This window comes from Melanostigma gelatinosum, assembly GCF_949748355.1.
Source record: "Melanostigma gelatinosum genome assembly, chromosome: 4".
NCBI lineage: Eukaryota > Metazoa > Chordata > Actinopteri > Perciformes > Zoarcidae > Melanostigma > Melanostigma gelatinosum.
This window is the reverse complement of record NC_136637.1, coordinates 22,493,772-22,508,272: the sequence shown is the minus strand read 5'-3', so window position 1 is coordinate 22,508,272 and position 14,501 is coordinate 22,493,772. Positions and strand designations below refer to the sequence as shown.

The 14,501-nt window shown below is 40.6% G+C and overlaps 1 protein-coding gene across 1 annotated transcript; it reads right to left on the bottom strand.

The window, feature by feature from the left end:
- Positions 1-195: 195 nt before the first annotated feature.
- adgrl4 (adhesion G protein-coupled receptor L4) lies at positions 196-14,068 on the bottom strand. The gene is made up of 16 exons (XM_079267781.1): positions 14,017-14,068; positions 13,435-13,584; positions 10,151-10,300; positions 9,309-9,458; positions 8,860-8,930; positions 7,288-7,467; positions 6,669-6,852; positions 6,393-6,500; positions 5,721-5,920; positions 3,895-4,074; positions 2,813-3,016; positions 2,276-2,496; positions 1,657-1,723; positions 1,429-1,520; positions 1,095-1,263; positions 196-590 (listed from the first exon to the last, which is right to left on the bottom strand). Exons 1-16 carry the CDS (start codon positions 14,060-14,062, stop codon positions 528-530), a joined length of 2,235 nt encoding a protein of 744 aa, XP_079123907.1. The 5' UTR covers positions 14,063-14,068; the 3' UTR covers positions 196-527.
- Positions 14,069-14,501: the final 433 nt, after the last annotated feature.

The following is a 14,501-nucleotide window of genomic DNA, read 5'->3' as shown; positions in this document are numbered from 1 at the left end:
TCATATGTGGTTCCTCGTTATGTCCAGCAGATGGGGCCGTTGCCCTTCCTCACGGCCATCGTGTGAAACGATCCTGACAATTCAACTCAAATATCCTGCACACTGTGATCTTCAGGAGAAGAACGCATGAAACAAGACGATTGATTTTTTTTTTGCACAAAAAAGTGAGCAGCAGAGATGTGTTAGTTTGCCACATTTATTTTTTAATAATTTACAAATCAATTTCAAACACCAGAAAAGAACAGAGACAACACACTGTATGCTATTTGAAGTGTAATACCATTAACTGCAAAGGTGTTGAATTCAACTGGAAAACCTTTTTGAATTACTGATGCATAGAGCAGTCTTTAAAAGGGGAAACAAGACTTTTCAAAGTTATAAGTGCTGCGTGTTCTCATTTGTTAGACATCTGTTTTTTTCCTCCCACATTGTTTTTCTTTTGAAACTGAAAGCACGAGTCACAGGATATTGCAAAGCTGTAGTGTCGACTATTATTTTACAAGCGATCAGGCTCAGCTGGCGTTACTTCATCTCAGGCATTCAAAACAACATGGCACGTTTTTGAAAAGTCGGTAGTACTCCTCCTGAATCTGGAACGACACATTCAAGAAGGCCAGAATTAGATTTTAAAAAAAGATATCGTATTTAAATAGCATCATGAGTTACTTGAGTATTTACATTTCATCAATCCTCATTTCTGTGGGGAATGTTTTACTTTTCTTCTGCTCAAAATGTAACAATACAGAAATTATAAACACACTTTGAATGGGGCCATTTTACGATTTCATTTTTTAAATTTAGTTCGTAATTTACTAATAGTTATGTACTTTGACTTACTGTAGGTACGGTTTTGAAGGCGGGCTTTTACTTGTAAAGGAGTATTTTTTTTCTTTGTGGTATTAAACAATCTTCATGCTTCTTCCTTCGCCTAACATAACATATTCTAATTACATTTTCGAAATGGCAAAAAGATTGTATATTTCCTTTCTGTCAACATACTACCATGATGCTCACGGTCCAACTATAGCCACACAATGAATGTTGAATACATAGATACATCTCAGAAAAGTAAATCCAAGAGAGCAAAGGGTTACCTTTCTGGACAGGACACAGAGGAAGATGAAGATGAACATGCCCTGGAAGGCGTTGGCGATGGTGAAGAGATAAGCAGTGAGGGTGGTCTCATTGAGGATGTGCACAACTCCTAAAGTCCAGGTGGCTCCCAGCACAAACAGCAGAGCCAAGGCACCACGGGCACAGGACCTGAGGGTGATGAGACTGACTTTAATGACAGAGAGATTGCAACAAAATAAAACGAATTGTAATACAATACTACAAGGACACCGCATGAAACCATTCTAATCCAATGAGGAAATTACAGCTTGATCTTCAATATTCTATTGACCTCAACAGTACAGATAATCCCACCTGATATTTTCATAGTGGCTGATTTCCGGCTTTTTCACAGCAGTGTGCCGGTACACTTTGTAGATGATGACTCCAAAAGCCAAGAGATTAACCTTCAGGGGAGACCGACCGAAACAAACATGACAACAAGCTTGACAAACAAGCAGGATCAAATGGATATCAATCTTTGAAACAATCCCTATTTGTTGATTCCAATTAACACTTAAACAGTCCATTATTAGATCTTACCAGAATGATCAAACATGCCGGCCCAATGAAACTCCATATGAAGTGGTTTTCTGTGCTCAGCCAACACCTGTAACGCAAATCATTGTGTTACAAAACACACACTTTTATTGACTGAATGTGTGTTTTAGATGCAATAATCCCTCCTGCAGCATCATTGCGCTCCGTCATTTGTATTCAGTCTAATCCAGCCGAATCTTAATTATGACAATACTGTATGGGCTAATACATAGACTACTTATCTTACAAGCACAAAAACAATTGGTTCGAAAAAGCTACCTCTGCTCACGGGAATGAACAATCAGCACTTCTTTTGCATCGTTTTAATTATATTTTACATGAACAAACAAAAGATTTACTTCTATTTATAGACTTCTATTCAAACTCTCCACGGTACCCAAAACCTCTCAGAATTTCTTTTACACTAATTATCACCTTACTAGGCCGTCCAAGCATCGTCTACTTCCTCTATGTCCCTGCAGGCCAAATGTAATCTCTGTCCCCACGTATTTATAGTTAATGTCATTTGTGTATCTTTCCTCTCTGAAAAAATGCTGACTGAAATTGACGAATAGGTGTTTGTATAAGAGCTTTTTGTCTTCCCGCCTCTCTTTGCACTCACACTTTATCAGTGCCATAGTACTTGGAGCCGAGCGTTGCCGAGATGGCCACCACCACCGCAGGGCTCCCGTAGCCGAAGATATAAAAGTTGCGGTGCAGGAAGCCTTTGTTGTAAATGACGCCAACCACTATTAAGTACAGATGGATGCCCTCGATGCACATCCAGGCAAAGGCCGCGAGGAAGAAATAGTGCAGCAGCCCTGCGATAACAGAGCAGAAAAGCTGCCAAGAGACAGACGACAGAGAGATAGAGACAGAGATTGAACAATTCTTTACGATGTGTAAAAGCACAGTTATTTCATCCCTTCACGTACGAATTGTCTAATGTGTTTGTTTAGCCTAATTCCTGAGCTGTATTGCTGATATTTAAGCATTTTCATGTCAAAGAGATGAACAGAAACCGTTCTGTTGTTGTTCTGTTAACCAAAAAAAGCAAGTGAAAGTGGTAAAAGTATAGTGACAGAATAGTGGCGCTCACACACTCCAGCACAAACAGGAGATTTCCTCCGTTTCGCCGGGTTCATCCGGGGGGCTTCACCTTATGCGTGTTCATGTTGATCCCCACGAGGAAGATGAACTCGGCCATGAAGAGGCTGCAGCACAGGTTCTTGTGGATGGTGGTTCTGGTGCTCTGGATCTCACTGAAGAACCAGAAGGTGAAGATGCACATGGACAGACAGATGAGGGAGATGATCATGCCCAGCTGGGTGATCCGGGTCAGGATGTTGTAGTGGGCCACCAGCTGAGAAGCAAATGGAAAGGGAAGGTGTTTCATGGTATGCTGAAGTTGTAATTTCTTGTGTTTCGATATATACCACGGGCGGGTATAGGCTGGAGTTACACCCATATGTTGGGTTGCAGACATACTTTGTTCTGGTGCTGCTGTGTCAGATGATATGTTACAGAAAAAGAGTCATAAAAAGGTTCATTTTAATTAACTGAATTCAAAATATTTTTGTTGACTGAAGAATTCTGCATGTATAAATACACTCTCTGGTTTTGTTAAAGCTGTGCTCCGACATCGCTACAGAACATGTAGGAATTCCGAGGGCACTGTTGAGTGCTATAAAACAACAGGGAGTGTGCCTTTAAAGAGTGTGGGGGGATATCTCTGACATTACTTTTTTTAAATATGTACAGTGAGTCACATTGCCTTCAGGAGCAGCTGAGCCCGACAAAGTTTCAGTGGTTTTGATTTGAACTTTTTGTGTCGCACGAAACGGTGTCTTGCAACTTATCAAGAATGTTATGCTGAGTGGAAATGAATACTCGGAAGTCTTGGTATAAAATAAAATATCGAAATAAGTTGTTCTATTTTATTAAAAGCTGGTACAATTTTGTTGACAATCAGCACCTTCAACACAAAATACTGGTGTTCAAAGACTTGTCTTGGTGGAGAATAAGCACACAGAGATCTAAAGAGTGTTTCATAAAACACCAACTATTTTGAATTTTCCAGATGAACTGTAAGATTATGGACGGAGAACATTCTTATCCTCTGCACGATCAACCTTTTTTTCCTCAAATTATTTTGATAAATAATGTAAAGCAGCAGTGGAGAGATGTAAAAGAATAAATAAATGGGAAACACAGTTGTATTTCTAATGTATGATCACTCACTTTGGCTCGCCCAGAGGACATGAGGATGGCAAAGTGTGTGAGGTGATTGCAGGAGCAGGTGGTTGCATTGCTGTTGACGTGGACGGTCTTGCAGCCACGAGTGGCCCAGTGGCCCCGCAGGCTGTCCAGCTCGTAGTCCCAGAAAGCACACGTGGTCACATCGGCTTCAGTGTCAACGGGCTTTAGGGGACAGAGAGGAACAAAGACGCTGATAACTGTTCATGCTGCCGTTTCTATTCATTTTTGTTCTGCTCTTTGATACCATAACGGAGGATTCAAAAACAGACTGTGCAGGTCTGATCCTTCAAATGAATTACGACACATCCAGTGCCGGTTGAGTGCATCAGACATGATATTTAAAAAGGTTACTTTAATCTCAATTTTATGTTTTTTTTAAAATTTTTATGATTGCTTTGTTTGTCTCGTCTTTTCGTACTATTCTTATGGTCTTGAAAATTGTTTGACATATCATTATAATAATATAATGTAATATATTTATCATGCATGACTTTGGCTCAAAGCGACACAGGGGCAGATAGTTACGTGCAGTCATGTGTGCTGCAGCTCACTGTGATTTTGAAAGCAATAACATTGGGATGTACACCGGTCCAGATTTTCATTAAAAATTCACATGAATATTTTGAAAGCAGGTCAACATATTTCCATAAATTGTTCAATTTGAGTTGAATTACAATGATCCACGCAACAACCACATTTGCTATTGTAAAAAACCAACACTATCATGAATAAATAGCAACAAATGCAAACGTAGTTTAGTTTTAGTATTTTCAGGTTGAGTTCTATTCTCTTAATCTCTACGATGTTTAGATTTGTATTCAGACCAGTTGGTGTATTTTTTGTTGAACAATTAGTAATTTACTTCAATCCCTTAATGTTTAAATCAAATGAATGTGTGTCACAAGAACAGGTGGAAGCAAGAAAGAAAAGATACCACATGGAGACAGAATCCGCGGGAAAATGGAGCCCGAATTGTTGATTGTTGCTCTTTAAAGGCAATTTACAGAAGATTTTCATTGCTCAACATAAATCGTCACCTCCTTTGTTAGGCTTAAGCCTCAAGGGTCCAACAAAAATAATGATTTCACTTCCTCATACATTTTAATTATCTTAAAAGAAAGAATACCAGTCCATTAACTTTTAGGGTTATTTCCCTCATTACTCCGCTTTCCCCCATCGTCTATTCACCTTTCCTCTTCAATTTCGCCTCAACTGAGAGGTCATTGGAAGAAATATATTCAAATTTCATGAAAACCTGACACAAAGCACCAACTATTCCTCCCGTGTGAGTTTGTTTTGAATTTGACTTTAATGGAAACTCAGGCAGTTATCAAGTTACTGCGAGAATAAGGTAGCTGCTCTTCACAGCTAAAGAGAACGCAAGGATGTTCTCCAGGTTGACAAGGATATATATGATGGGATGTTGAAGTTTTAAACCGAACAAGATCCAATTGGGAGCTACTATAATGTTGATGAATGTAACGTATGTGGAATAAAAGGTAGCAGCGGGTTTAAAGTAGCAGGAAAGTGAAGAAAACCTGCATGTAGATTGCGTTCAGATTTGTCAAACAATAGAAAGACATATTTTTAATAAGAATAATATGACTTTACTAAAATGCTGCTTTTATAAATCAAGTCGATAACAGCCTGGATAAGGAAGATCCATCATGCATCGACTGTATAACTGAGTCCAAAAGTCTTAAAAACAGAACCACTGCCACTCAGAAGCGGCACATATTTTGAAGGTGTACACTGAGAGTGCAGGGGTTTGAATAGAATGTCGCCTCAGCACTCTGCGGAGTCGTTACCTCGTTGTGTCTCAGAGTGAAGGTGACATGGTCAAGTTGGTAGACGTCAGCAGGTTTGACGGCTGCCGCGATGACTCGGGAGTTGACAGTGATTTCCCCAGTCTCAGCATAGCGAGAGTAGCCGGTGACACCCGGGTCGCTGCTCGGCTTCAGGATGTCACCGATGCTGTCGTATCGCACAAACACCACTGACACACTTCCTGATGGACAACATTTATTTTTATCTTTTAACACGGACAGGAGAGAGTCAGACTTACTGTATTTTTTATCAATCTTTGCCGGCCAACGTGAATGTCCTGAAATCATTGAATACGCTACCGAGACAGGAATTAATGCTCCTGTTTGAATATTAACAGGAGTGGATAAAGAAGTGTTGTTTCTTGCATGCTGCATGTGTAACTGTTCCCATAAGGACAAGGTAGACGTGCATATTTTGAGATGGGTGTTTGATATTTGCTCAGATGATTTCTAACATATGCACCTGAAGGCAAGCATAAAACAAAAAAGAGAATATGATAACTTCATTTTGCTTCTGTGTACAACATACAGGTATGTGGCATATAGCAACACATAGCAAAACAGTACTCCCTGTATACCCAAGCATGCATATATATATATATATATAGTCATATATTTTACCATCCTTTAAACATGCAAACTCAGCTACTTTACCATTCCTGTCGTCCTCTGGTGTCAGTTTTGGAGTTAAATTTATATGATCACCTCCCATTGACGCAGACAGTTTGGCTTTTATGTTTACAAAGGTAAAGAGTTTCAGTTCTGTGGTTGAGGAGGAAAAAAAAGACAGAGATATTAAAGAAATTATAGTATGAAAATGACAATTATCCAAAAACCTCACTTTTCTGCACCCAGGTGGTAATAAATGGCAGGACAATTTAATATAATTGGAGTGTCTACGAGAGCGCTCTGTGTTCATAATTATCTCACCCATTTCTGTCGCTTTGATTTCCAGCTCAGCTGGAGTTTTGTAGTTGTTAGCCAGAGTCAGAGCACTTTCTTCAACAGTATGTAGCAGCTTGGTGATGGTATGTTCCCGCCGCTCTTCTTTCATTCGGCTCCAAGCCACCACTTCATCCTTCTCCACCAAGTTGTTCACTGCTTTCACTAATTTCTGATGACAAGCAGATTCATCAGAGTGACATGTCTGTGGTCGTTTAGCATGTAGCATATGCTTGTACTGCGATATGTTTTTTAATCATGGTTCGAACATTATGTTTATCTAGGTGTGCCTCTGTTGACGTTTCAATATTTACTCCATATGGCTTTTATTATTTTTGGCCGCAATGATAGGTTAACTTCGCAGCGTCCCATAAGAGACAACTTTTAATGAGAACAATATAGATATAATTCTAAATACATTATAAATATTGCCACAAAATAATCAGCTTGCACCTTCAAAACAAAAGTACTGAAGTGTCTAACTTGTCCTTCTCACAACTGCATAGCACAATAAGAAGGAGGTGGATTGTGCCTCTTTCCCCCTAAACCAGTTCAAAGCAAAACTCCAAATGTTGATTGAGAAGCAAGAATGGTAAACAAAGATTACTGTGAGAGTTGAGTTGATGACGGATGGTTTGACAGTGTAATCCTTTTCTTGGGCCGCCAGTGTCGATGCGGATCGACACAAGGCCTCAACATATGCGATCACTTCCACTGAGGTGAGTTCGCCAGATGTCTGCTTGGCAATTTCCTTCAGGAGACTCTGGGGCTCCGTGAGGTTGCTCATCTGGGATGGATGGAAAAGTGAATGAGTCAGAGTATTTGCAACATGTCACATCCAGTCCTTCATGGTTTATTCAAAAGTATTGATGTGTTTTTGTTGCACACAGACTTTAAAATGTCCATCACTGATCACAGCTTTCTTCTTATTTAAATGGAACTGGTATAGCTCACTCAAACTCAAGTGCATATGTTGTACATATTCAGCAAGTGTGATGTTCCCCACAGGGAGGAGCTGTTTGGTCAATCTCAGAACAGATGTTGCCACCTACAGATCAAAAGGTGCAGTTTATTTCCAGCTGCTCTTTTAACATGTATGTTTGCTTCTGTTAAATCAAATAAAAGTGGCATATCATTTTCACACTTTAATATTTGTTTTCCATTGTAAACGCCTGTGGACTGAGCTGAACATTTAGTTTGTTAGTTGAGATATTTGAAACCCTTCCCTTCTCCAGAAGGACCATCCTGGAGAAAAGAGCATGCATGATGACACGCAGACGTATGCTTCAGAAAACGTGATATACTCTCGTTAAAACCCAAACCATAAAACAAGGCCTGAAATTGCCACTGACACATACATTCACATACATGCAGCTATTCTGCAGGTGTCCAATGTCCAACCCCGATCTCCACAATTAGTTCAGGACTGTCCCGCTGTCAGATCATCGCGTGTCTGAGGGCTCTCTCGCAGACATTTTGAGCCCTTCATGAACACTTTCCTTAAGTCCGCATTACTGCAGACTTTGCCCGCAAGGGAATTTCCCACAATTCATAGCAATGTGACGTTAAACACGGGGTTACCAGTGGAAGCCGAAGACGTAAAAGAAAATAATGTAAACAAAGAGGACGGCACGCGGGTGTTCAGCCTGGCAAATTACATTGACTCAGAAAAATGAAATATGGAACATAAATATGGATTAAATATGGAACATAAAAACACATGAACTCAGAGGAATGGAAGCATAGATTATATTACACCGATTTATTCATCAAACATTTCATTTTGTTGTTGAAGCTGTTTTGACAAAAACAAGTAAATCAATTGTTTGAGATAACCTCCCATCTAGTGAGGAAAAAGCCTGGAAGACGTTCAAATCAGGGAGTAAAAAGTCTAAAATAAATACCGACAATTGTTCATCATATTTTTTGACATTGTCACAGCAACGTGATATGGTGCAGCAAAGTGCTGTCCCATTGGTGTTCACACCATTTCAAGGGTTCAGGGTTTAAGGCATTAGGGGGGGGGGGGGGGGGGGTCATTGGGATTGAGCGTTTGTAACTGTAACATATTGTGTCAGCCTGTTTCATGTCATGTTCATCGTGTTTCTCCCCAACAGAGGGCAGTGTCATCATATCTATTTTGCCATACTTGGCTGAATTCCTGAAGAGGGGTACTTACATATTCGAGTGTTTTGTTGACCGTCTGTGTGATGCACCCGATGTTGTCATGGCAGTATTTTTGGGGATGCTCTGAAAAAAACAACAGTTACCTTCGGCATCTCTTTGATTGCTGAATTTATTCCCGATATTTCACCAGGATAAAGCATGATACACCAAAGTCTGAATTGCATAAAACCTGCACAGACATCACATCAGATGGCTCTCTTTGTGATCAAGGACAGCTTGGAACATCAGTACATTTACGATTGCACCGTTAACTTGATGTATTGCAAAATGGATTCTTCAACAAAAATGTAATTCTGCTCTGTGTTGTGTGTGCATGTGTGACAGAGAGAGAGAGAAAAAAGAGATGAAGAAAAATGTACGTCCTTGGGTGAAAGTACCAGTGTGTGTGTGTGTGTGTGTGTGTGTGTGTGTGCAGGTGAGCTCTTCCATCCTCATACCGACCTTTACATCTTACACCTCTCTCCGGATGAAAGTGCTTAGTGCCTGAAGTTGGGATGTAATCACGCTGACAGGTGCAATACAAAGATCCATTTGTATTGTGGCAGTGTGAGTTTGGTCCACACACCTGTCCAGACTTGCATTCATCAATATCTGAAGGGTGCAAATAAAGAGTTCAGCTCCAATTAAATATCAACACGTAATGATTAAAGTCACTCTCTCAACATAACACAGCATAATATCAACAACTAATACATACCGACACATTCATGTATGTCTCCACAATGTGTCCACCTCACTAATGTGTAAAAGTGATGCTTGAATTGAAGTAAAGTTCATGTTCTGCCTCCACACAAATAAAGATTGTGGCATAAATAGTTCCATTCATGACACTTAATACACTGTATAATTGTCTTTTGAAGAGAAACTGCATTACAGATCTGAATATTCATAAATCAGCTTCTAAAATCTGAAATGCGTCTGCACTGCATTAAATGATGTCCGTCACCCCAGTTGGATATCTGCCCGGATACTTTGTCCCACAACATGTGATGAAGGTGTCGTTCTTCTTCTGCAAATGGAGCAAAAGATCTCGGGTGGTTGCTCAGAATAGCAGATGGGAAGGAAGTAAAAGGCCGAGGGGGGGGAAAAAAAAATCAGCTCCAACACGTTTATCCTCCTCAGTCCAGTGAAAGAGGAAACAGTTCGCACACAATCCTGAAGCCCTCGCAGCTGTGTGGTAACTGCCTTCCCACACACATACATGAGGTCCTCTGTCAGTATGTGTGTGACCAAAACTCATTTCTTTGCGTTTTAAAGTACCGAGCCAGTGAATCGTACATTACCGATGCATTCGGTGCCATCGTTGGGCTGGAACTGGGCCAGTCCTGTTGATGTGTATCCAGAGACACATGTACAGTAGTAGCTGCCCGCTGTGTTGGTGCAGCTCCCCCTGTCCCCGCAGATATTAGTCACATTCTGGCACTCATTGTCATCTGCAGTGAACAAAATCAGGATAGACGGTAAACTGGGTTAGATGCTGGAGAAAATGAAAATAAAAGGCTCAAGAAATAAATTGGATGAGCAAAGAGAGAAATGAAATGCTTTCATGTCGCAGTGACGATGTCACTGACAAGCAGGCGTATGACCACAGGCTCAGACTACTTCAGCCTGTTCTCATTCTTGGCTCAAATACAAATGTATGATACGTATTTAGATCTCCAAAAAATCTATAATTCAGGAAGTTAAAACTCTTGCTTTATTTGGGCAGAAATATGTCTTCATCCTTGGACACTATATTAATGATTTATGAAGTTCAACGTTTAATGCTCTTCAATTAATTGTACTGTAATCGTTTTTTTTTGTTTTGCTTTTGTTCAGTCTACCGTGTCTCGGCCCTCCTGCTACATTTTCCCACAAGGCCTTTCAACGTACTCTAGAGGAATGCCCCGACGCGCTGCAGTCGACGCGTCTGGAAGTTTCGGATGGAGATATCTGGAGATAATTGTCGTTGAGTCATGACAAAGCATCAGTGCAAGTTTATCAAAAGTGGCTCGGGGGCAGCAGTACGGGAGCTCAGTCCGTAGGGACTTGGCTATAGGGAGCTGGAGGATAACCGGTAATACCAGGTACAGAGTGTGGACTTTTATCTGGAGAGGTGCCAGTTCACCCCCTGGGCACTGCTGAGGTGCCTTTGACATTTTTCCACATTTGACGTGTGTTCGTAATTCAAGAAAACAAGAACTAAAAATAAACAAATTCCCCCAAGGAGACAAACAAAGCTAATTATTATTATTGCTATTATGATTATGTCTAGCTGCTAGTTTTGTGGCAGAATTAGCTTTTTGCTCATTGCAGAACAACATCGAAATTTCTGCTCTGCTATTTCAACAATTCATTTTCTTCTTTGACTGCGGAGCATGATGCAGAATGGCTGGACCATCAGAGAGCTCTGGCAAAAGCCGATGTTATGGCTTTGTGCTTAACTTAAAAATTGTGCAGTAAATGATCTCTGCTTGAGGAAAAGGATAACTGTACAAACAGCAGAATTAGCATGACGGGGGGAACACGGTGGCAGCTTTTTTTTTAACATGAAAAACATCTGTTTTCCAAACACAGAAAGCGTAGTTGAGCGCTGAAACTTCTGATGCCTTTCGCCATCAACTAAGAAATTATGATTTGGTCGGATTATTTCTGAAACTAACCCCAGACAATCACCAAAGCAGCATATTTCATCTTTTTTTCCGGCGCGGCCTTTTGAGTGCATGTTCACAAAAATATTGTCTTCATTCAACCTCCACATTTAGATTACTATTGAAAACACATTGATTTGATCCCGATCCTGGTGTTTGAACTTGACGAGGCTCCGCTGTGGTCTTGTCTCAGGCTCCACTAACTTAGTCTAGCCTTGATTAAAGCCTTGCCTGCCTCGAATTTCCATGCAATTTGTATTGTTGACATTTGTGATTGCTGAGCAGTTTATGTGCCTTTGTTTGATTTTGAGAAAGTCAAATCACTTGAAATATGTTATCTTTGTTGCCCGGGTTTAGAAAGCACCAGATACAGAGCGCTTTCTTGCTGATACTGTATTGGCCCACACATTACAGAAAGTGCTGTTCCGGCTTTACTCTCAAGTCTCTGCTCGCTCAGTTTATTGGAAATGACCTGGGAAGACTTTCCGCTGATTTTTTAACTTGTCTACGATGGACGCTTTGCTCTTCCTCTCCTCTGTACCTTTTGCACAAAAGATGTCCGGTAAAGGAAATCCTGTGCTCTGATGAGAGCGGTGACTGCATTCAAAAGGGAAATACCTCCACAACCCACAGGACCCTTGAGCTGTCACTGCTGCATAAACACTGTATCCACACATTGTATGATTCGCTTTGATGTCTTTGTGCTATCTGTACACAGTAGAGAGTGATTTTGTCACTTTGTTTTTGACAAAAAAAGTAAAAAAAACCAGAATGAATCGGACTAACAAATCTATAACTTACTTTTTGGCGTTCTTTTCAACTTGCAATAGTCATTACACACAAAAAAAGGTAATGAAGCCTGAACTAATTCATGGCACAAACTGTGACATTTTATTAACAATCTAACGACTAACAATATTCCCTGATTGTGTTTACATTAAATGAACTCACACACCAAATGAGCAGAATTGTTTTAAAATCTGCTACTGCATAAGGACTCCATTAACCCTGAACCTCATTGTGCCTTTTTGTTTTCAAATCATTCGCCACAGTGTTTGCATTACTCACAGTTTGATTTACTTTTGGGCCTTGCAATATGTAAGCTGCACTGTGATTGTGATCAGGTTTGGTCAGGAAACCAAAAGGGCTTCAGGAATTCGAAACAGCCCAGAAACAAAACAGGAGTAAGAATGCTGACTGAGACAACGCTGGCCATTAAAGATGTTACTAATCGAGCTCTGTCGTGGGGATGTCTTTTTACATTGCAATGTTTCGTCTGCTTTGTAGCCAGTGGGGAAGACGAATAACAAATAAAAAGCATCTCAAAGAGGGTACGGTGGACAAAAAACAACCACATGGTGCCTTCACGTATTGAAATGGAAATTCAGCTCACTCACAAGAATTAAACGCAACATTTTATAAAAACAAATGAAGTTGCTTTGCGTGTTAAAAAGTAGGTTAAATCCCTTCTATGTCTGTGGACTAAGACAAGCAACATGCTGTCTTTTTTTTGATTTTTGGCGGCTTACCCTCAATTTGTAAAAGAGCAATACAACTCAAAACATCCTGATTTGCGTTGATCAAATGACCACAGTTAGCGTTTTAAGCGTGTTTATGTGTATCCCATTGAAAAAAAATCAAAATTGTCATAGACAATCATCATAAGAAGCTTTAACACAACCAGTGACTGATGTTTTTAACTGCATACATCCAACTTATTTTGCACTGCACAGTCAACCACCGTGTTCTAAAAATGTTAAATTAATGTATACAAATGTTAGGCCTCGTGCTTCTGTCTGCTTATTTTGAGAAGCCACAAACAACAAGGGCTTCCTAAAAATAGTCGAGGCTTCCATGACGGCTCCACACAGGGTTGTACTTTTCAATCGCAGCAAATACTCAGTCACACACGGCTGGCTTTGACTGTTTATATTCACCATTGCAAAATGTAGTTCCATCTCCAGTATATCCACGGTTGCAGAAGCAGGCTTCGTTTGATCCGTTCGGGGCCTTGCATGTTGCAAGTTGGTGACAGGAATCACAAAAGTCAGAGAGGCTGCATGGGTCCATGAGACTGGAGAGCCATGCTGCGTAGACACAAACACCAGACACAAGGGTGTGTACCTTTTACTTGTACCATGAAAGAAAATGTGCAAATCCTTTTGTGATGCAACTGCTGCTTCTTTTCACAAGCGTGGTTCTAGTAAAAAATGGCATTTTTTTGAGGCTTTCTGGTTTACCTGCTACTAATAACCACACGGTATCCACTGAAATAATAAGTTAAACCACAGCATGTACACGTTTTAAATACAGTGTATGTAGCAAAACAATCTGTTGTTAGTGAAAAGAAAAAAACGCCAATCATAAAACAAACCAATGGTATATTAAGCTCTATTGCTGCTCCATCACATAGCCGAAACCCAAACCCAGCCAACATGAAGACACATGAATACAGACACATCCATCACTGTCTCACTATCAGACACCTGCCGTGCTAAAGGATCGCTAAGTTCACGTACCTGTCAAAAATACAAGTTTCATTGGTGACTTGAGCAAAGACTCCATACTTGTGCTGGCTTCTGGATTCTACTTTTAGCACAGACTGTGGTGGGCAGGCTGGTGACGTACTCCACTTCCTTGCATCACTTTTCCTGTTTCCCCAAAACCTGGCCCTTCCTGTCGTGATCTTTAATCTGCTTTCAAAAACATGCAGCCTGGCCCCTTCAACAAAGCACTCCCAACACACAGCACCCAACACGCTTTCTCGTTTTGTGCCACCGTACACCTGATTCGAAAGAGGTTTTAGCAGCATTCAGTCGCTTTTTTCGTTGCCTGGTTGACACTGTGATTTATGTCGCCATTTTGGAAGCCTCCTCCCCATTGTTCTCACTTGAACGCGCACAGCAGGCCAAAACACTGACTAACTTCATGGAAGGACGACCCCCTCCCTTCCGCAAAGGACCGTACACAAATTCACACACACACACACACACACACACACACA